At 48.5% G+C, this 24,697-nt stretch overlaps 1 protein-coding gene across 1 annotated transcript in view; it reads right to left on the minus strand.

The window, feature by feature from the left end:
* The window catches only part of PLK4 (polo like kinase 4), a 121,043-nt gene that overhangs the window by 9,922 nt on the left and 86,424 nt on the right, over positions 1 to 24,697 (minus strand). Inside the window, exons 11-14 of the mRNA XM_078676798.1 lie at positions 19,986 to 20,116; positions 19,806 to 19,897; positions 7,213 to 7,345; positions 4,902 to 5,042 (exon numbers count right to left, since the gene is read on the minus strand). Coding sequence (XP_078532924.1) covers positions 4,902 to 5,042; positions 7,213 to 7,345; positions 19,806 to 19,897; positions 19,986 to 20,116 — 497 coding nt within the window. The remainder of the gene's footprint in view (positions 1 to 4,901; positions 5,043 to 7,212; positions 7,346 to 19,805; positions 19,898 to 19,985; positions 20,117 to 24,697) is intronic.

Here is a 24,697-nt window from a genome sequence, read left to right on the forward strand (position 1 = left end):
TATGGCTACCGGACGATCCCAGCGGCAGAAATCACCGTCAATTGGGTTGGTTGGGGACGGACGACTACTCCCTTCACACCCGGAGCTGTTCTTTCATGTTGGGACATTAGCCGGTCGGCGCAGCCCCCCTCAGCAGTCCAGGCTACAAGCTCAACAGTGCCACTCGCCGGCCCAGCAGCTTCAGTGCTCGCTCATTCCTGGTTGCCGACGCTCCTTCCTGCCGCAGACCAACCACGCCGCCTGAAGGTCTGAACCCTGGTACCCACCGTCAGGCTACCTTGGCTGCTGGTCAGCTCTCACCATTAAGAGAGGTGGGGGAGGGGGTAAGGGAACGGACTCAACCTGCTCTCCGTTGTTTATGTTTCGTAAAGCGCATGGCTATCCGAAGGCTTCCCCGTGCATCTTGAGTAATGTGCTGAGAGTAGGGTCTCTAGTACATTAACAGGGAAACAGCCACGTCTTAAGTTTCTTCCTGAAGGAAAGTTCAACCATGTCAAAAAGGGGAACTTTCCTACACCTGGTAACTAATCAGTAGTCTATCCTGGTCTTGTGTTCATGGGAGATACAGGTGCCCCCCCGGGCGTCCAGGTATCTTAATCTGCAGACAATTGGGAGGTCATTGTCAGACACGATAGTTCGAAGCTGAAGTGCAGCAAGTGGGTGCAGTATTCAACCCAAGTCGGATTCATCAAGTATCCGATCTAGCACAACATTAACATCCCCACTGAAGAAGAAGGTCCTGGGACAAAGGTTGAGGAGTTGGCCTAATGACTAGTGTGCGCGACCTCGGACCTGGGGATCTGGGTTCGAGTCTCGGTAACAACGCTGAACATCCTGTGATTCTGGGCAAATCACTTAATCTCCCCGTGCCTAACAAAAAAGAATGTGTGCCCTCATGTAACGTAACTGGCTCTGGTTAAAAGAACCATCAGGCTGACAACACTGCTTTGTTTTAAACTGGAAAAAAGGAGCAGCAGTAAAGCCTCTCTGTAATTGGCCATTACTAAAATTGTGTATTAGTTATATCTGCTGGGAGTATGTGTCAATGTGAAGGGATTATAAATATTATTCAAACCTTCCCGCCCCCATTTCTGATAATCACACTGAATACTTTTACACGTTAGTAAGGCCTAGCTAACTAGGATGGTATGTCTGACAATCATGTATTTGATTGTATTTTTAACAGGGGCAACAGAACTTTACTGCAACGTTTAAACAAGCTTAGACCTATTTAAACATTGCCAATTTAATAAAAATGTGAAACAGGGGCAGCAATGATTTATTTTTTACACTGAGAGGGTGCGGCATTAACAAGTTTGACGACCACTGCTCAGGTGTGTGCAAAAGCATCTCGTAGGGCACATATTCAATAGGCGCGGCTCAGTAGTAATGTTGTGGCTATAGGAGTCCAGGTTGAAGTAGGCCCCCCTCCCACCCAAACCATCATGCAAAATTGTAGAAGAGCTTGTACTGACCTTCCCAACCACAACAGCAAAAGCAACCAACATAACGGCAGCAAGGCCATGGTCAAACAAACCAATAACCAGTCATCAGTATGCATTCCTGAGGTGGCCAGAGAGGCAGGTGGACATGCCATCTCACCAAAAGAAGCCAAGGTATAATGGTCTCAACAAGCTTGGCCGTGTATAACAGTGCATTTTTAAGGCCAGCCTTACGTAGAAGCAGTTTGCCTGGAAGAAACTCCCACAGCACAGCTTGAACAGATAGAGTGAAGTTGGGGTAAGTGGTTAGGCAGTCAGGTGCAGTAGTGTTGCTGTATAGTTCATAACTTTAGCGGTCTAAACCCCAGAGGGGTATGAGAGCTCAGGAAGCGGTATTCAGGCATCACAGTAAACATTGGCGTGAGCACCACCCAAACAGAGAATGGAACATCCTCCATGTAGTCTTCGATTCTGTTCATGGCTGTACACTCAGGGAGGCACATTATTGCGTCGAGAGCGTGTCTCCAGATCCTCATTCTTGGGCTTTGACTTCCAGTCCTTTCTCCATGTGTAGCAGGTGCTCGTTCTGAGTTGCTGCCCCATCTTCACCTTTTGATACTCCATGTTCTAATTGGCTACGGTGGCTGTCGGGATTGTCAAATCTTTCTTTCATGTGGTCAAGCCTCATAGTTAGAGAGGAGAATGAGTTTTGGATTCAATTGTGCCAAGGCTGAGCTTCACATCCGCTATTGGGATTCTGTTGCAGTCAATCGGGGCTGGGCGGTGGGGGGGGGGGGGGGGGGGGTTCTAGTCAACCGAGGTCAGGGAACATGACCATCTTATCCTCTGCCCGCAATACTTTAAACATGACAGCTTACTATCCAGTCTCGAACAAAGGATGGGGCTATCAGGGCCTGGACTGCAATGGTTTACATCACTCCTACACAATAGAACCAAAGAGTCAAGGTAAATCGTTCCCTCTCTCAGCCCATCTGCTGTCAATATCAGAATATCTCTGGTGTCCGCCCTTTCCCCCATTCTCTTCAATTTATTCTTGGAACCACTTGCAAATGCTCTGAACACTGCAAACATTCTTTATCACATGTATGCAGATGACACTCAACTGTATCTGAAAATGTCCTCCCCAGAAGACTTCATTTCCCTCAACTCTACCTTGTTAAACACACAAAACTGGCTCACTAACCAACTTAAGCTCAACACGGCCAAAACGTAATTACTCCTCATCGATTCCCCTAACCACACTCCCAAGATCAACCTCTGGATGAAGCATCTAATAGCCTTCAACTATACACCTCACATTATGGAGTCCGCTAAATCTCTTGGAGTCACTCTAGACAAATCCCTTTATATGTAGAATCATATCAGCAATGCCACCTAGGGAGCTAATCACCAAAAGAGTATACTAAGGAAACTCAAACATTTCCTACCACATGACAACTTAGATGGCGGTCCAAGCTCTGGTATTGCCTAGACTACACTACGGAAGCTTCACTCTTTGCGGTCTTCCTAAATACAATACAGCCTCCCTAAGGGCTTCCCTTAATGCTGCAGCCAGACTGATAACCGGTACAAAAGAAATTATCACATATCTCCAGCCGTAAAATCTCTAAAATGACTTCCGTACAAAGAAAGAATTCAGCTAAACATTGCTTGCATGACTCAAAGCCCAAAATGATAAGAACCCCATATATCTGGCACAAAAGCTTGAGTTACCAGGGGGATGCAGACCCTCAAAAAATGCAAATTCATTACTACTGAAACATATCTATATATATATATCTTTTTTTTTTTTAAAGAGGAACGAGCTACAGAGACTTTTTGGGCTTCGGATGTCTGTCGAATCTCATCTACCTCTTCATTCAAAAATGAAGTGAAAACAATACTAATGAACACGTTTCTGCACTTAGATACATTATGTTTCATTGTTTAGTTATCTGCCTATTATTCCGACACCAGCTTTACCATGCTACTCCCAAATATGTAAGGAGTGTGTTCCTACTACTGTATCCTACATACCCTATAATGTGAAGCACAGATACCCTCTGGGGGTCTTGTTCACGCTATACAAAACTCTATAAATAAATAAAATAGGGGCCAATAGTTTATGAGGGTATTCTACATCTATATATCGAGACCTGTAAACTCAAGAATCAAATGAACAAGTGGCAGGGCGCTTCATTTATGCCCCAACCTCTCGGGTGTTAGTCCACTAGCAGCGATACCACAATCAAGGAAACGGTGATCCAGGTCCCGCCTCAGGCGTGTGTCTAATAGCTGGAAAGCCCAGGGAGGAGCCAAGAGCTTTGTCCTTTCCCAGAGGTGTAAGATTATCCATCCTGGTGCCCTTCCCAACTGCTCCAGCAGCCCAAGGGGGGGGGGGGGGGGGGGGGGGGGGAAATTAAAGGCAGAGCCGAGAGATCTCCATGAGCGCAGCCCGACAGGGCAGCGGCGTATCATAAGACCTCCGCCTTCATGGCAGTGAACACCACAGCTCGCCGCCCTAGACGTCAGCACTCCACCTTCAGGTTTCTCAGCACAACAATCTCTTGCAAGCTCCTGACAATGTCAGGAGCACAGACACCAGTTCTCCAGCTGCTTTACACAGCCATCCACTTCTCCTAACGTGCCCTCAAGGGCTTTACCGATGGACAGCGCTCACGCAGCCACAGAGTCCATGGGTCATCAACACCAGCCACCGGTGCAGGAGCACACAGGCCAGCATTCGAAGGGACAACAGGCTGCAGTCGAGACACTGCCTCAAGGTTGACAAAGATAGCAGCATGAGGCCACAAATGGCCTCACCAGTATCTTGGCCCCATAATCAAATATGCCCCAGCATGGGGGTGCAGAACTGGGCAGTTAAAGGCGAAATTCGTGTCCCGACTGACTGCTGACTTGGCCAGCAGAGCCTCACCGAAAGGTGGCCATCTTGCGACCCAGCTCTCTAGCTTCTCCTCGGGAGCCATTAGAACCTTAGACAAACAGGGCGCTTTCAAATCAATACAAAATAAGCTTGTCAGGCAGTTTTTACCTAATTTATTTAGAATGCAAGGCAACCGCTGGTCCTTCAGATATTGCAATGTAGTTTTAAACTATCTAAATTTCAGACAATCTTGCTTTGAACAGGGTTTTGAGGATTCTTTTTCACACTCCCCTGATGCTAGATGTGTGTGTTCTGGGATCACCGCAAGTAGCAAGGATGTATTATAACATTTATGACCATCAGTGCAGATCCTACGATTGAGAACACATTTTTATTATCCAATGCAATAGTACTCATTTTATCAACATTACAAGGATGAAAAGGCTGAATGAACCCACCAGCATTTGAACCAGTGACCATGGAGTCAAACAGACCCCTGCAGTGGCAGTAGTCTGCTAAACAACCAGACCTAATATAATTTTTTTTTAGCCCTCTATCAGTGGTTCTGCACTTACCTGAGAAGCCCAGCCCACATTTTCCACAAAAACCGACTTAAGAACTTGACCTGGATCTGGAGTGCAAGTGTTTTTGGGGGTGGATGAAGTGCTGCTTTTTGCTGCCACAGATGAACATACAGATCCTTCATACGAAATCATCTATAACAAGAGAAAAGCTGGTTAAAAGATGCAAATATTCACCCCTGTGAGTATTGGACGTCAATTCATCAAAATGCCCCACAATACATCACAGGAAGTGACCTCACAAACTCTGACGTTTACATCATAGGAAGCTATGTCACATGACCCTTGGTCCTGTTAACATTCCAGAAGTGATATTTTTTAAGTATAAAAGTTAGACAAAGTTTAAACATTTTACAGTAGCTAAAACTGTTCAAATTCCACCCATATTTTAATTACAGTGCAGTAATAGTAAACCAGTGGTGCAACCAAACTATGCCAAAGATAAAGCAATCATACACTAGGGGCAACAAAGAGGCCTGGTGCCATTACATTCCCAGGTACAGCCTAAAATACCCCAAAAACAACATCTATATGCTCCGTCACAACCATCATATGGCTAGGTATAGCAAAACAAGAGCAGAGTTGTTGTTTAGAGACTGACCTGGATGGTGCCTCAGTCTGAATTTCTTTCTCGGAACCAGTATGTGCACATGCTTCGAAATTAGTCTGTGTCCCACCCTTAACAATTGAGTAGCATTTTCAGTGTTAATCGTATGAACTTCTGTTTCCACGCTAGGAGGGATCACACATTGGTATCAGTATCTTTCAGCCCTTACCATAGTTCTACACGGACAAAGCAGTTAAATAGACTAAAACTACTAAACTCAAACCACAATTAGGTAAAACTGGCTAACACAACTTAATACAACTCCCAAATGCATTCATCCTATATAAGTTTTGCACTAGCTGCTTTTAAAAAAGATGTCACAAGTGTATTACTTTGAACAAGCCTTTCGACCGTTCAGTTGAACAGAATCGTTTAATTACATAGCAGTACCAGGAGCCACTGCCTGAAAAAGCTGACCTTTATAATACAGGACAATAAACTCAGAATTACCGTACAATCTATATGTATGCTTGTATTACCAAGAAAGACACTTGTGTTTCAGCTTCTAGCGTAGTTGTCATTCGCATGTCCCATATTTCACTGCAGCTGATATTGCTGCCACACATAGGGCATATCATTGCAGGCATCTAACACAGGTAGGTTCCTCTCTCTGTAACACACAACCCCAGACTGAGAACATCAATCTCAAATGCTAGGACCTGCGCAGAAATGTATTCCTGGGAAACACACCGCAAAGATAGCCATATCTGAGACACCAGGCTATTAGTTAAATGCTTCTTGCTTACTCTTGACCTTTTCTTCCAGCACTGTTGCAATGTAGCTTAAAATCAAACTGAAAACAAGTCTGTATTGCAGCAAAGGAGTTAAATTTCTCTCTCGTGTAATAACCTTTTGGTATAGCAGTTAAAAAACACACCGATCTGGCTAAACGCCATATACAGTCGTGTACTGAGGTTTTTTACTTATATTTTCGTTTAGCAGTTTCCAAAATCTTTGTAAAATAAACCTCGCTGAACACAGTTCACTTTCCGATCCTGTTGCTGCTCATATCACCTCTGAGCTAGCGGTCGCAAGAGCAGCCCCAGGGGTAGCAAAAGACAAGCCAGGGTGAGAGTTACTATTTTGTCAATAGCTAAACCAAGCATATGTGCCTTTTCATTTTTACTCTTTATCGCACCTATATCATCAACTTTGGTGGGAGCTAGTTTTGTAATGATTTTCGAAGGAGGCTGTAGTAGTCTGGTAACATGGTTAACCATGCTCTCGCAAGAAATGTGCATTTCTAGCACGATTAAACATCTACCCTCCCATGGAATCAGCACAGGATAGCCCCAGTCCTAAAGAAATTCATTTTTTATTGCAGTTTGGACGTAGCTGCACCAAATTATAACAATATTTCCAAATCTGAATGTCAACTCATTAAAAGCCAAAGCACTTTTTTAATGAATTTTCTATTTGGGAAGACAGCATCGGACTTTTCAATTACACCAACCCCTTGATATTTTTTAACTTCAGTGAAGTACAGAGCATAAAATGGTGTTTAATCTGCATATATTAGCACCAAGTGAAATGTTAGCATTGTTGCAGTAATTAACAAATAGTTGAGCCGCCCTGAAATATAGGAGTCTACTTGTAGGTTATTACAAAGATATTGTTACACGTTAGGTTTCAGTGCCCGTAAAATGCAGAGGATAAAAAAATGCTCATGATAAAGTTTAGGAAGACTAGTTTACTGACCGAGGGCGTCTGGATGGGCGATTGGCCAGGGGATGCTGAACTGCCTGCAGATGGACGATTCGATGATAGGTGTTCTCTCTGTGCAGACTCCTCTTCAGCCACAACCTTTGGAGAATCTACGTTAATGGGTCTCCTGGAAAAATAAGTTGCAGACCAATCAGCATCAAAAAGGCACACAATGGCTATAATAAATGTTGCTACCAAGGCAACTGCTAGATTTTACCAGAGGGCAATCTGGAAAGTTGAATAATGGCTAGAAGAAACTCCTCAAAATGCTACTACCTTACTGTATCCAGGTCATAGTTTCCGTCAGACACTTAAAGGTCTAACTAACTACACAGCAAGTAATTAAGTCGAATTTCTGAATTATCAAATGGCGCAATTTATTTTTCAGTGACAAATATTTTTACAACCTGGGGAATTAGACCATACTTGCACGATGAGTTAAAGGATTGTTTTAAGTAGGTGAGATCAATCTCCAAATAACAATTTCAAACAAACAAAATGCAGTACGAGTTTCTTACAGTGGTCTGTGGATTGGTAAATAATTCAGAACGCGCAGTGGGCAGAGCAATACAATGATTTGCAGAGGTAATATGGAAGCAAACGACGAGGAGTTTTTACAAACCTAAATGGAAAACTAAGCACAAATAGTTAACCTTACTTGCCACTGAAATAAAATATAGCTGTAGCAACTAGAAAAGGGAATTTTCAGAGCTTTAGAGAATCAGTTATCTTCCTGAACCAGTTGATGTAAACTCATCAGAGCGGAACTCTAATACTACAGCATTTTCCAGCACGATTGCCTTCTGAAACTGCTCCTTTTTTTTACACCAATGACCAAAAAACGTTGGTCTTTGTGCCTGCTTTTATAGTTACTGTTCATGCATTAGTACACATTCACCAGCAAAATTAGTTGCAAATATGACTTTTATTCAAGCACTGATGCAGGTCACCCTTAACAGCACTACTAATACATCTAAAAGTAACCGCAATATAAATATGCTTTATCTGTGATGAACTGTTCCTCAGCTATTCGGACAAAGCCCCCTTCAAAAGCTACCCCGTCCTCTCTCGTCTGCCTGGCTCGCATGTAGTCACCGCTGTGAGTAATCAAAGTGCCTGGTTTGATAGCAATCTATGCTTTAGCATAAGGCACATACATTCTCCAACATAATGCTGTATTGGCACTCTAATGCTGAAAAGTACAGAGCGCTGCTTCACATGTATATTCCAGTTGCTCCAAGATTGCATCCTAGAAAATTCTGTAAATACACCAAGCGTACTACCATGGCTGCCAATGTCACTTTACACAATCACAGAGGCCCATCGTAAATTACAAAGAAATAAATATAATTCTTGGTGGTTAAAGGGAAATTTTAGATTTACTCAGCATTAGTCACCGCAGGATGAGAGTGATGTATGTCAAAGTGAATTAGTGAGAGGCATCGGGAGATGTGCAGCAAAAAACAGAACATTTAGATTTCTCTAGCACAGGAATCTGAAGATGACAAGGTGTCTGAAGAAAGAATGGGAACAGGGTAAACAAGCATTTACAATGCAATGGTCTCGGCATTATTAAAGGTAGAGCTATTGGCATTGCTCATGAATTTTTTTATCATTTTTCTTTTTTAAAACAAATAAATGGTATTGTCATTTACAATGGCAATAGGTGAGCATTAGAGAGTAGTAGAGAGTATTCGCGGACACAGAGCCACACACACAGACAGAGCCGCGCACGCACACAAACAGACACAAACAGACAGACAGATCCGCGCACGCACACACACAGACTGACAGACAGCCAGATCCGCGCACGCACACACACAGACAGACAGACAGCCAGATCCGCGCACGCACACACACAGACAGACAGACAGCCAGATCCGCGCACGCACACACACAGACAGACAGACAGCCAGATCCGCGCACGCACACACACAGACAGACAGACAGCCAGATCCGCGCACGCACACACACAGACAGACAGACAGCCAGATCCGCGCACGCACACACACAGACAGACAGACAGCCAGATCCGCGCACGCACACACACAGACAGACAGACAGCCAGATCCGCGCACGCACACACACAGACAGACAGACAGCCAGATCCGCGCACGCACACACACAGACAGACAGACAGCCAGATCCGCGCACGCACACACACAGACAGACAGACAGCCAGATCCGCGCACGCACACACACAGACAGACAGACAGCCAGATCCGCGCACGCACACACACAGACAGACAGACAGCCAGATCCGCGCACGCACACACACAGACAGACAGACAGCCAGATCCGCGCACGCACACACACAGACAGACAGACAGCCAGATCCGCGCACGCACACACACAGACAGACAGACAGCCAGATCCGCGCGCGCACACACACAGACAGACAGACAGCCAGATCCGCGCACACACACAGACAGACAGACAGATCCGCGCACACAGACAGACAGACAGACAGATCCGCGCACACACACAGACAGACAGACAGATCCGCGCACGCAGACAGACAGACAGATCCGCGCACGCACACACACAGACAGACAGACAGCCAGATCCGCGCACGCACACACACAGACAGACAGACAGCCAGATCCGCGCACGCACACACACAGACAGACAGACAGCCAGATCCGCGCACGCACACACACAGACAGACAGCCAGATCCGCGCACGCACACACACAGACAGACAGCCAGATCCGCGCACGCACACACACAGACAGACAGACAGCCAGATCCGCGCACGCACACACACAGACAGACAGACAGCCAGATCCGCGCACGCACACACACAGACAGACAGACAGCCAGATCCGCGCACGCACACACACAGACAGACAGACAGCCAGATCCGCGCACACACACACAGACAGACAGACAGCCAGATCCGCGCACACAGACAGACAGACAGACAGATCCGCGCACACACACAGACAGACAGACAGACAGATCCGCGCACACACACACACAGACAGACAGACAGACAGATCCGCGCACACACACAGACAGACAGACAGACAGATCCGCGCACACACACAGACAGACAGACAGATCCGCGCACGCACACACACAGACAGACAGACAGCCAGATCCGCGCACGCACACACACAGACAGACAGACAGCCAGATCCGCGCACGCACACACACAGACAGACAGACAGCCAGATCCGCGCACGCACACACACAGACAGACAGACAGCCAGATCCGCGCACACACACACACAGACAGACAGCCAGATCCGCGCACACACACAGACAGACAGATCCGCGCACACAGACAGACAGACAGCCAGATCCGCGCACGCACACACACAGACAGACAGACAGCCAGATCCGCGCACGCACACACACAGACAGACAGACAGCCAGATCCGCGCGCGCACACACACAGACAGACAGACAGCCAGATCCGCGCACACAGACAGACAGACAGATCCGCGCACACACACAGACAGACAGACAGATCCGCGCACGCACACACACAGACAGACAGACAGCCAGATCCGCGCACGCACACACACAGACAGACAGACAGCCAGATCCGCGCACGCACACACACAGACAGACAGACAGCCAGATCCGCGCACGCACACACACAGACAGACAGCCAGATCCGCGCACGCACACACACAGACAGACAGACAGCCAGATCCGCGCACGCACACACACAGACAGACAGCCAGATCCGCGCACGCACACACACAGACAGACAGACAGCCAGATCCGCGCACGCACACACACAGACAGACAGACAGCCAGATCCGCGCACGCACACACACAGACAGACAGCCAGATCCGCGCACGCACACACACAGACAGACAGACAGCCAGATCCGCGCACAGACAGACAGACAGACAGATCCGCGCACACACACAGACAGACAGACAGATCCGCGCACGCACACAGACAGACAGACAGATCCGCGCACGCACACAGACAGACAGACAGATCCGCGCACGCACACAGACAGACAGACAGACCCGCGCACGCACACAGACAGACAGACAGATCCGCGCGCGCGCACGCACACAGACAGAGCCGCGCGCGCGCACACAGACAGAGCCGCGCGCGCGCACACAGACAGAGCCGCGCGCGCACACAGACAGAGCCGCGCGCGCACACAGACAGAGCCGCGCGCGCACACAGACAGAGCCGCGCGCGCACACAGACAGAGCCGCGCGCGCACACAGACAGAGCCGCGCACGCACACAGACAGAGCCGCGCACGCACACAGACAGAGCCGCGCACGCACACAGACAGAGCCGCGCACGCACACAGACAGAGCCGCGCACACGCACACACAGAGCCACGCGCACACACAGAGCCACGCGCACACACAGAGCCACGCGCACACACAGAGCCACGCGCACACACAGAGCCACGCGCACACACAGAGCCACGCGCACACACAGAGCCACGCGCGCGCACACAGAGCCGCGCGCGCACACAGAGCCACGCGCGCGCACGCAGAGCCACGCGCGCGCACGCAGAGCCACGCGCGCGCACGCAGAGCCACGCGCGCGCACGCAGAGCCACGCGCGCACACGCAGAGCCACGCGCGCACACACAGAGCCACGCGCGCACACACAGAGCCACGCGCGCACACACAGAGCCACGCGCGCACACACAGAGCCACGCGCGCACACACAGAGCCACGCGCGCACACACAGAGCCACGCGCGCACACACACAGACAGACAGACAGCCAGATCCGCGCACACAGACAGACAGACAGACAGACAGATCCGCGCACACACACAGACAGACAGACAGACAGATCCGCGCACACACACAGACAGACAGACAGACAGATCCGCGCACACACACACACAGACAGACAGACAGCCAGATCCGCGCACACACACAGACAGACAGACAGACAGATCCGCGCACACACACAGACAGACAGACAGCCAGATCCGCGCACGCACACACACAGACAGACAGACAGCCAGATCCGCGCACGCACACACACAGACAGACAGACAGCCAGATCCGCGCACGCACACACACAGACAGACAGACAGCCAGATCCGCGCACGCACACACACAGACAGACAGACAGCCAGATCCGCGCACACACACAGACAGACAGCCAGATCCGCGCACACACACAGACAGACAGACAGATCCGCGCACACAGACAGACAGACAGCCAGATCCGCGCACGCACACACACAGACAGACAGACAGCCAGATCCGCGCACGCACACACACAGACAGACAGACAGCCAGATCCGCGCGCGCACACACACAGACAGACAGACAGCCAGATCCGCGCACACAGACAGACAGACAGACAGATCCGCGCACACACACAGACAGACAGACAGATCCGCGCACGCACACACACAGACAGACAGACAGCCAGATCCGCGCACGCACACACACAGACAGCCAGATCCGCGCACACAGACAGACAGACAGACAGATCCGCGCACACACACAGACAGACAGACAGACCCGCGCACGCACACAGACAGACAGACAGATCCGCGCACGCACACAGACAGACAGACAGACCCGCGCACGCACACAGACAGACAGACAGATCCGCGCACGCACGCACACAGACAGAGCCGCGCGCGCGCACACAGACAGAGCCGCGCGCGCGCACACAGACAGAGCCGCGCACGCACACAGACAGAGCCGCACACGCACACACAGAGCCAGGCGCACACACAGAGCCAGGCGCACACGCAGAGCCACGCGCGCACACACAGAGCCACGCGCGCACACACAGAGCCACGCGCGCACACACAGAGCCACGCGCGCACACACAGAGCCACGCGCGCACACACAGAGCCACGCGCGCACACACAGAGCCACGCGCGCACACACAGAGCCACGCGCGCACACACAGAGCCACGCGCGCACACACAGAGCCACGCGCGCACACACAGAGCCACGCGCGCACACACAGAGCCACGCGCGCACACACAGAGCCACGCGCACACACAGAGCCACGCGCACACACAGAGCCACGCGCACACACAGAGCCACGCGCACACACAGAGCCACGCGCACACACAGAGCCACGCGCACACACAGAGCCACGCGCACACACAGAGCCACGCGCACACACAGAGCCACGCGCACACACAGAGCCACGCGCACACACAGAGCCACGCGCACACACAGAGCCACGCGCACACACAGAGCCACGCGCACACACAGAGCCACGCGCACACACAGAGCCACGCGCACACACAGAGCCACGCGCACACACAGAGCCACGCGCACACACAGAGCCACGCGCACACACAGAGCCACGCGCACACACAGAGCCACGCGCACACACAGAGCCACGCGCACACACAGAGCCACGCGCACACACAGAGCCACGCGCACACACAGAGCCACGCGCACACACAGAGCCACGCGCACACACAGAGCCACGCGCACACACAGAGCCACGCGCACACACAGAGCCACGCGCACAGACCGAGCCACGCACACAGACCGAGCCACGCACACAGACCGAGCCACGCACACAGACCGAGCCACGCACACAGACCGAGCCACGCACACAGACCGAGCCACGCACACAGACCGAGCCACGCACACAGACCGAGCCACGCACACAGACCGAGCCACGCACACAGACCGAGCCACGCACACAGACCGAGCCACGCACACAGACCGAGCCACGCACACAGACCGAGCCACGCACACAGACAGAACCACGCACACAGACAGAACCACGCACACAGACAGAGCCACGCACACAGACAGAGCCACGCACACACACAGACAGAACCACGCACACAGACAGAGCCACGCACACAGACAGAGCCACGCACACACACACAGACAGAGCCACGCACACACACAGACAGAGCCACGCACACACACAGACAGAGCCACGCACACACACAGAGCCACGCACACACACACACACAGACAGAGCCACGCACACACAGACAGAGCCACGCACACACAGATGGACTCTGGTCGGTTCCAGCACTGTGCAATTATTCTTGCACACTTCTCATTTCCATTTACCTGGAATTAGGATTAATAAAACTGGGAGTAATACATTCTTGCTCGTCCAATGCTTCCATTCCAAGGCACTAAACAATTTTTTATATAATATTTTGAAAAACTGAAGCATCTTTTATATTCTTGAATGATGGCTTAACTATTCTAGATAGACATTATAGTGAAGAACAGTTTGCCCAGAAGAAGTCCTTCTGATAAGGACGAAACGCGTCGGCTGCATCTCAATCATTCTGACTGTTTTAAAGACTCAATTGAATAAAGGTAGACATTTTTTGAAGAATATTTTGTGGACATGTAATTTTATATAATCCGTTGTCCAATTTGCTATGTGGTGCACATGTGCTAATGAGTAAAAAATGCACTGGGAGAATATCGGATATGTGGGTCTTTCCCAGTATTTACACAAAGCAAATTGCATTTATATAGAGCTTACTACCCCCGGGGTGGCGTTGAAATAATTTAAGTACCACTATTTTTTCTTGTATAGCCCTACCCATTCCAATGCAGGGTGTCAAAGTGCTTTACATCAACACGTGCAAATTACATGTACAATAAGTTATATACGTCTGTAAATTAATGTACAGGATGTGCAATATAAAACTGGGGGATTGCGAGGTGTAGAAGTCACATATCCTCTTCCATAGCTCACTGTGCTATTATCCTTGCAATGCTCTCAAACGTACACGATAGACCCGCTAAACATATATGTGAAGGCTTTGGATATGTTGCCACTTCCTGTAAAGTCGTGGCTTGTGATGCCACTTTCTATTATGTCAATTCCTGTGATGCCATGTGGGATGTCAATTCCTGTGATGCCATGTGGGATGTCAATTCCTGTGATGCCATGTGGGATGTCGACCGCCGTGATGTTGTGCGCCTCGATGTCACTTGCATACTGCCTAACTAGGTTAGTCCCCCCCATTCTTTTTTTTAGGACTTGAGCCCCGATTGCACTGAAATTTTGAAAATGTCACTCGTAGCAATCTGAAACCTTGGCAGCTACGTGTAGTCCATTTTCTGTTTGAGTGAAATGTCTGTTTTTGGCTTTAAAATTCTTCTGGTCGTCCTATCTACAAAAGGCACACAGCAAGCCTAACAGAACTTCACAATCCCTAATATATATATTAGGGATTGTGAAAGCAAACGTCGTGCTTCGTGCCTTTTGTTAATAGTGTGCAGCAGATAGTATGCCTTTTTGAAAGTGTTCATGTTAATTTGCAGCTCCTGACTTGCTTAGGCTGCATTTAACATAAAAACTTTCAAAAAGGCACACCAACTGCTGCGTTCTGTGAAGAAAAGGCAGGCAGCAAGCACAACTGCACCACGTGTGCTTTCACAATCACTAATACATATTCGTGATTGTGAAAGCACAATTGTGCTGTTAGAGCGCGGCAAATTGTGTGCCTTTTTGAAAGTTTTCTTGTTAATTGCAGCTCCCTACATGCTTACGCAAGGGGCTGCATGTAACATAAAAACTTTCAAAAAGGCACAGAAACTGCTGCGGTCTGTGAAGAAAAGGCAGTCAGCAAGCTTGGCCTCACGGCTAGGGCGCTCGACCTCGGAATCTGGGTTTGAGTCTCGGTAACGACGCCAAAAACCTCCTGTGATTCTGGGCAAATCACTTAATCTCCCCGTGCCTAAAATGAAAGTGTGTCCTCATGTAACATAACTGGAAAATGTGTAAAGCGCTCCGATACCCGATTCGGTTCGGGTCTAGTTCGCGCTATATAAAACTCTGCAAAGCAAAAAAATAAATTAAAAAAACAGCACAACGTGTGCTTTCACAATCCCTAATGTATGTTAATGATTGTGAAAGCACATGTTGTGCTTTTAGGCTTGCTGCCTGACTTTTCTTGATCGAGCTCGGAGGGGGGCAGATTGTCTGCTTTTCTTCAAGTATTCATGTTAATCGCAGCGCCCATCATGCTTCTACAGGGCGCTGCGATTAACATGAATACTTGCCTCTGGTGGTGTGCGCGCTTAGATTTAACAGGTGCGTGGGCGCACAGGTTAAAGGGAACAGTGGTCCTAGCTACTTTAATTGGTACCCTCAGACGGTGGACAAGAGAGTAGTACTGGTCGGCGGCGGCGAACGCGGCACCAATGGTGATGGCATAGTCAACTGGGTTTCTGAGAGGATTTATGCCTCCCTGGATCTGAAGAGGAGGCCGGAGGATACACATTCTTCTTAGCAGAAGGAGTAGATCGCAAAGACAAGGCTGGCTCTGAGGAGATTTTGGAATGCTTCTTTTTATGAGTCTTTAGCCTGCTGGGAGGTTTTGATATGTCTTCTGGCCTCCTCCTCTTGGGATCTGGTTCTCTTGTGTGACCTGGTAGAGTTGTTGCTGTCTTCATCTGAAGAGGTCTTGAGTGACTTTGTTTTCTGAAGCCACAAGGGCAGCCTCCCCTTAATGTTTTTGAGGGAAATGTGTGACCTATTTTACACTGTTTTACCGCATGCTGGGGATGGAGGCAGTAAATGCAGTTTTTTCTTCCCACTGGTCTTGCAGGGACAGAAAAGACCTTTTCTGTCAGACATAGAATATGTGAATCCAAAGCTGTAGAAGCTGTTTGAAGAAGAAAACTGAGCAGAGCTCAGAGAATCGCTTCACACACTACGAACGGTGAAAATCTTAGGGACTTGGCCTCTCTTGGGACTGTTCTTAAGGGAGCTGGCAGCTAATTGGTTGTTTCTGAAGTTTGGTAATTTTTTTAAAAGGACATATAGGCTTTAAATGGGTGCCATTATAGCCTATGATAGTTTTACATGCTGCTTGATTACAGTACTGTGGAACTTCCACTTCGACGACCTGGAATGATTCAAGCATGTGAATCTATGAGAGATAGCCTACTACTGCATAACCAGCAGCTCACCCAACACCTAGAAGACCACAACCTCCTGGACCCTTCCCAATTAGAATTTTGAGCCGACCACAGCACAGATACGTCCCTGAATGCAGCCACAGACTACATCAGGAACCCCCTGGACCTCAGTGAAATTGCAGCCCTCATCCTCCCGGACCGGTCAGTCGCGTTTGACACCGTCTCCCATCACATCCTCATCAACAGACTCCACAACATCGGTATCCAGGGAGACACCCTCAAATAGATCGCCTCATAAATCACCAGCAGAACCCAGTGGATCAGTTTCCCCATCATTCACCTTGGAGCCCAAGAAGATCATCTGGGGAGTCCCACAAGGATCGTACCTCGACCCCATCCTCTCTTCTAGACACCCCTGGCTGACACCGTTATATAACACTGACTTAACGTCGTCATCTACGCCGACACCCACCTCATCCTCTCACTGTCCGAAGACACCTCCACCACCAGAGCTAACTCCTCAGATGCATGGTGAACGTCACTGACTGGATAAACAACAAGTGTCTCAAACTCACTTACAAGACGGAAGTCTTCATCTTCGGAAATAACTATCCATGGCAAGACGCACGGTGGCCCACAGAGCTAGTCTCACCCCCTGCCAAAATCCACCATTGATCTCTGCATCATCCTGGACAGCAAGCTATCTATGACAAGCATTGGCATTGCCAATAGGTCTCGCTTGTGGGACCTTATAAGTATTTAGTTTTGCAGCACAATATCCTTGTTGCACCAATGATATTGTGCTGCAAAACTAAATACTTATAAGGTCCCACAAGCGAGACCTATTGGCTATGCCAATGCTTGTTCATTTTATTTCGCAGTAGCAGGAGGAATGTAAACAAAGCAGCCATGTCCCTTCCCCCCCAGCGCCGGTGAGGAAAGAAGACAATGATCTGAAGTGCAGCGTCCCTGAAGCGGGTGTCGTGCTGATAACATAAAAGCCGCGTGGTGTCCAAAAGTATATATATAAACACAGTTGGTGCAGTTCAAACAGCTACACACACTTCCTTTTATTTAAAAAAAAAAAGTAATTTAGAAAATAGCTTACAACTGCAAGAGCTGCAATTAATTAACAACTGTACGCACAAGAGCAGCTGTTAAAAAAAAAAATATTAAGAAGGGAAGCGCATGAACATGCGTAAACACAAGCCCGAGGCAGACCCAAAAATAGTGTGGACGAAGGAACATAAATTAAAACAAGACGGAATGGAAGGCAGAGAAGGGGAGGGGGGAGGAGAAATGTGACACGGCGGGCAGGGGGCCGAGTGGGGAGAGCGGCGAAAAAAATGTGAACAAATGCGTGCGCCGGGAAACTGAGCCATGAATAATTAGGGGAGGAGAAGCCGAGAAGTCGCAGAGCGCACGCTGGGCGAAGCCCTTTGATGTGCTGTGCGGCGGCCGTTAAAAAAATGCAATTAGGAGGGAGGGAGGCTGATGCGCGTGCTTGTTTGATCATGTGATTCACGTGAACTTCAACAAAACCGCAGCGCAAGAAGCCCTTGGTTTCACGAGGATTTCGAGCACTTGAATTCTCGCTCCGCTCGATGCGCTTGCGCGCATCGATAGGTCGCGAGACCTAAAAAACCAAATGAAGCCAGTCTCATCACCTTGCTTCCACTCTCGTCGTACGGTCTGCAAGATCCTCATGTGGCTCCCAGTCAACACCAGGACAGTCACGCAGGCCCTTGTCATAAGTAGACTGGCCTATGGAAACGCTACGTAGGAATCATGGCACACCTCCTGAAGAAACTCCAGACAATACAAAACTCAGCAGCAAGACTCTTCCTTAGCCTCCCCAGAAGGACCCACATTATACCCCACCTTAAGAAACTTCACTGGCTCCCGATCCAGGAAAGATACCAGCTCAAGATGCTAACCCACACTTACAAGGACCTGCACAACAATGGACCAGTATACATCAACAAACACCTGACCTTCCACCAATTGACCAAACACCTTCGATCTGCTTCCCTCGCAGACACCCCTCGGATATGCTGAACCAAGAGCAGAGAACGCTCCTTCTCGCACCTTGCGGCCAAGGCATGGAACAACATGCACCTCAGTACCACACCATCGCTTCAGCAGTTTAGGAGATAACTTAAAACTTGGATCTGGATCTTTGAATGAGCAGCCATGCAGCAACCAACTTATCCAGCGCCTTGAGACTCTTGCAGGTGATTTGCCACGCTTTACAAATATTTGATTGATTGGGAGAACAATGTAGAATGTAGCAAATTATCTACTATTGAGTTTGCCAGACTGTGTTGCGGGCTAAGACAAATTGGAGTAGGTTTTCAGTTTGTGGGAAGGACCTGGTTATAACTAACCCATGTTGGAGAAAGTGGACTGGAGAATTTTTAGGGGACACTAATGGTCACATGAAGGCTTAAGTGGTCACTAGGTGAATCCTAATATGGAACTAGGTTAGGATTTGAATATCGCTTCGGAAAGAAACTAACAAGTACAACTTGGGAAGGTCCCCATACACCTGGTTATTAAGGTATTCCCTGAGAATAGCAGATAGAACAGAATAATTCCATCCGATCATTGACAACTGGATTTTCAGAGGTCATACATGTTTGTTAGGGCTAGGGTAGGAGTATCACATTCAATTTCTGAATTATTGTAAGTAGCAGAACAAAGCACTTGCTAGACATTCAAATCACTTGATTCCAAGTCATTAAGACTCACCGTCCAAAAATAATTGGAAAGAATGAAACCTCTTCACCCTTCTTTTCCTCTGTTGTTATAGCAGATTCCAGTGAAAGGCAAATGCGATGACCCTATTCAACAAAAATACAATAAGGTAGTGTGAGAAGAATTACGTAAAACATCTAATTAAACTGGCACATGGCTGTCCAAGTAAGTTACCTCATTTGCGTGGTCTACGTAAGCTTGAACATTCTTATTCATGGATTTGACCATTTCTTCTTTGACAACATAGGACTTCCCACCTTTCTCGATTACTCGAATAGAGTCTGAAGTCTTGTGTATTTTTGACCCTATAATTGATGATTAAAAAAAGTCAGCAACAGAATCAGGTTAAAATAAATACTGGTGATAAGGTTTTAAAATTGAGGTTTTGTTGGGCGAGTCATCAAACGTGCTACCACTTTTAGTCAACACACATTACTTTAGTTTATAATAGTTGAAAGTAAAAAAAATACCCTTCATCTATTTCCGCTGAGCCCACAAAACAATGTATGCATCAATCAGATAAAGTAAACTATAGAGGACACTTAAGAAAAAACGACTACAACCACCTATTTACACTATTAGATCCTCAAATATGAAGGCACTGTCTTAGGAATGCATTTTCTCCCAGTCTGCTACTTACAAATGCAGAAACTGCTTGCATTCAGCTGAAAGGACTGGGCTGATGGGGGGGGATTCGGCATGGGCGTTGTTAAAGGGGGAAAAACAGAGTAAGATTCTTCATGAAAGCACAACACGAAAATATCATGTGGAGTCTAAAAAGCAACTTTGTCTTGCAAGCCATTTATGGACCTCAATTACTAATGTATGGGGCAGACTGTCTAAGATGAAGGAAGGTGAAAAAGCAGCATTGCACAGAACTGATTCAGAAAGTACATTTCTTGAGAACCATCCACCTGAAAGAATACAGTACAGTGGGTGAGTCTAGTAAAAAAGGCTTACAGAAACACTAGGTTGACATGTGTAACTGCACCACAGTTAAGCATAGTTGAGAAAACAAAGGGAAAAAAACGGTGTTCAAAAAGCATAAGTCACTAAGAAGTCACAGAGGCTTCTGTAATTAGAATGCTCTGGTGATGCATAGAAAAGAAAAGAAAAACACGTTAATAGATGAGCCACCAAAACCTTTGGCAATACACCAACTAAGGTACCTGCAAAGCAGTCATTAATGTAAAGATTCGAACAGAATAAGCCAAAACCATGATGGAGGAGCTTAAGGGAGTCTGAGGAGAAGGGGGATTGTTGGGTGGGGGGGGTGTCATGGAGGCCTAAATACATGAAAACAAAGGTAACCAACAGTAAACAAAAAATGTTAACAACGATTAAAAAGAAAATTGGTACATTTAAAAGTGCAAAAATGTTGAATGTAAAAAAGGGTAGATCAAATTTCACCATAATGAAAAGATTTGTAGAGTGCTTGGTGGCCCCTAGAGTATCCAGGCACTAACAAAAGAAGAGGTATTGGCTAAAGGGAAAAAGCAGCTAAAGACAACTGAAACCATCAGATGAAAACAAAGGTTATATGCTCCAAACAGTAGGGCAGGTGAATTACCAGGTCTTTAGCATTTTTCGAAATGTATGAATGAATATGACACTTACCAGTATGCATCTGTTCTTGGCATGTAGGGCTGCTGACATTCATATCTATAGCATAGATCGCCGCCTAGTGTTGGGTCCGGATAATTGCACATTGTTGTCCTGGAAGAGTCTTCGAAGTATCACGAGATAGTTGGCTCCTCCCCCGGACTACAGTGTGCATGGGCATCGACTCCATCCTCAGATTGTTTTTAGCCATTGTGGCGAAGATGGAGTGTAACAGTGTAAGCGATGGCCATGCTAATATTAAGTGTAAAAGGTCTGCAGCCGCTACAGGCGCCGGGGAGGAGGGCGGGCGATATGAATGTCAGCAGCCCTACATGCCAAGAACAGATGCATACTGGTAAGTAGTATATTCAGTTCGAGGCATGTGGGCTGCTGAATTCATATCTATAGCATAGAATACATAGCAGTCCCTCCATTAACGGCGGCCGTCTGTGCCAGCTGCAGAAGTCTGAAAAAGTGTTTTAAGAACAGCCTGTCCTACAGCTGCCTGCTGTTTGGAGTGCACATCTACACAGTAATGTTTAGTAAATGTGTGTGGTGTAGACCTTGTGGCTGCTCTACAAATATCTTCCAAATGAATATTACCCAGGAACGCCATGGAGGCCCCCAATTTGCGGGTGGAGTGGGCTCTGGGGGGGACCGTTAAGGTGCGCTTAGCCTTGTGATAGCAAATCTGAATACACTTAACGATCCACCTGGCTATCCCTGCTTTGGAAATGGGGTTGCCTTTGTGCTGAGCTGAAAAGGCAACAAAGAGTTGTTGTGTTTTCCGAAAATCCTTTGTCCTTTCGATGTAGTACATCAACGCACGTTTGACATCAAGAGTGTGGAGCATTCTTTCGGCTACTGTTTCAGGGTTTTGAAAGAACGCGGGCAGTTCAATGGTCTGATTGACATGGAACTGTGAAACCACCTTAGGAAGAAATTTAGGGTTAGTGCGCAGCACCACCCTATTGGAATGAATTTGAATGAATGGCTCTTGTACTGTGAGCGCCTGTAGCTCACTGACACGCCGTAGAGACGTAATGGCAATAAGAAAAGCCACTTTCCACGTTAAGAACTGAATCTCACTTGAATGTAGAGGCTTAAAAGGTGGACCCATCAACCTGGTGAGGACCACCTTGAGGTTCCATGCAGGAGCTGGCGGGGTCCTGGGAGGGATGACCCGCTTTAGCCCTTCTAGGAAGGCTTTAATGGCAGGCACCCTAAAAACAGAGAGATGCTGCCTGTTTTGGAGATAAGCCGCTATGGCGGATAAGTGTATCCGAATGGAAGCATATGCTAGATTGCATTTGTAAAGATGTAACAAATAACAGATGATGTTGGGAATGGATGCATCTAGCGGGTTGATGTGATGTTCTGTACAGTAAATGACAAACCGCTTCCATTTTGCTGCATAGCATGCTCTGGTGGTGGGCTTTCTTGCCTCCCGTATGATATCCATGCATTCAGGAGGCAAATTAAGGTAGCCAAACTCTAAGACTTCAGGAGCCAGATCGCCAGATTGAGCTGTTGCGGATCTGGATGCTGAATGTCGCCATGGTTCTGCGTCAAGAGCCTGGGTGTGAGGTGCAGCCTTTGATGCGGTACCACGGAGAGTTCTAGAAACGTGGTGTACCATGGTTGGCGTGCCCACGTTGGAGCAACCAGGATGAGCGTCATCGAGTGTTGCTTTAGCTTTCGAGCCACTAGCGGTATGAGAGGTGCTGGGGGAAAAGCGTACGCAAATCTGCCTGACCAGTTCATCCATATCGCATTGTCCTGCGACTGTGGGTGAGGCAACCTGGCGACAAAGCTTTGGCATTTTGCGTTTTCCCTTGTGGCAAACAGGTCTATCTCTGGATGACCCCACTGCTGGAAGTACGGGCGGAGTACTGATGGATGCATCTCCCACTCGTGCATATGGTGGCTGTACCTGCTGAGCAGATCCGCCATCTGATTGTCCTTGCCCGGGAGGTGTTCCGCCATGAGGAAGATGTTCCTCTGAATGGCCCACTTCCACATGCTCTGAGCCAGATGAGACAACTGTGGAGAGTGAGTACCTCCCTGCTTTTGGATGTAGTACATGGCCGTCATGTTGTCCGTCCGGATCAACACGACCTTCTTGCACAGATGTACTTTGAAGGACGTTAGCGCCATGAAGATTGCCATCAGTTCTAGGTAGTTGATGTGCATCTTCTTTTGCTGCTGCGTCCATAGTCCCTGCACCGTGTAGTGGAGTGCATGAGCTCCCCATCCCTGGAGAGATGCGTCCGTCGTCAGGATAATCTGTGGCACAGGCTCTTGGAACGGTCGGCCCTTGCAAAGGTTGTGTGAGTCCACTGATGTGCCAAGCATTCTTGGAGCGGACGCATATGTAACCTCACATGCGGGACTATGAAGATGCAGGAGGCCATCATGCCTATCAACTGCATGAACACTCTTGCTGGAAGTGAGTGTTGCGGTCTGAACCTTTGGATCAGCGACTGGATGTTGTTGATCCTCACTGAATTTGGCTGAGCCGTGGCCGCCAGAGTATCTATTGTCGCGCCCAGATACTGCCGCACATGGGCCGGCTGAAGGTGCGACTTCGGATAGTTCAGGGAGAAGCCCAGACCGTGAAGAAGGTGAATGGTGTGGGACATGTCTGCGGCGCACTGCTGGGCCGACTTTGCCTGAACCAGCCAGTCGTCCAGATAAGGGTAGACATGGACGTTCTGCCTCCTGAGGTGAGCCGCCACCGTCGCCAGACATTTCGTGAACACTCTGGGGGCTGTGGTCACTCCGAAAGGGAGGACCTTGAATTGGTAATGCCGATTTTGAATGGTGAATCTGAGGTATTTCCTGTGTGATGGATGGAGTGGGATGTGAAAGTAAGCATCCTTAAGATCCAAGGTTGCTAGGAAGTCTCCTTGATTTAGCAACGGAAGAACTTGCTGCAGCGTTAGCATGTGGAAGTGTTCGGAGAGAATGTACTGGTTTAGGGGCCTGAGGTCCAGAATAGGTCTGAGGGACCCGTCCTTTTTTGGGATTAAGAAGTACAGGGAGTACACCCCTGTGCCTTCTTCCTCCACAGGCACAAGCTCTATTGCGCCTTTTTGCAGCATGACGAGTACCTCCTGCTGCAATAAGTGCAAATGCTCTGTGGACATAGGACGGTGTCTTGGTGGTATGTTGGGTGGAGTGGATGTTCGCTCCAAACAATAACCGAACTGGATAAGTTTCCTGACCCACCTGTCTGTGGTGATGGATTTCCAGACTGGCAGGAACTGCTGGAGTCTCCCCCC

This window comes from Lissotriton helveticus, chromosome 2_1, assembly GCF_964261635.1.
Source record: "Lissotriton helveticus chromosome 2_1, aLisHel1.1, whole genome shotgun sequence".
Classification (NCBI taxonomy): Eukaryota; Metazoa; Chordata; class Amphibia; order Caudata; family Salamandridae; genus Lissotriton; species Lissotriton helveticus.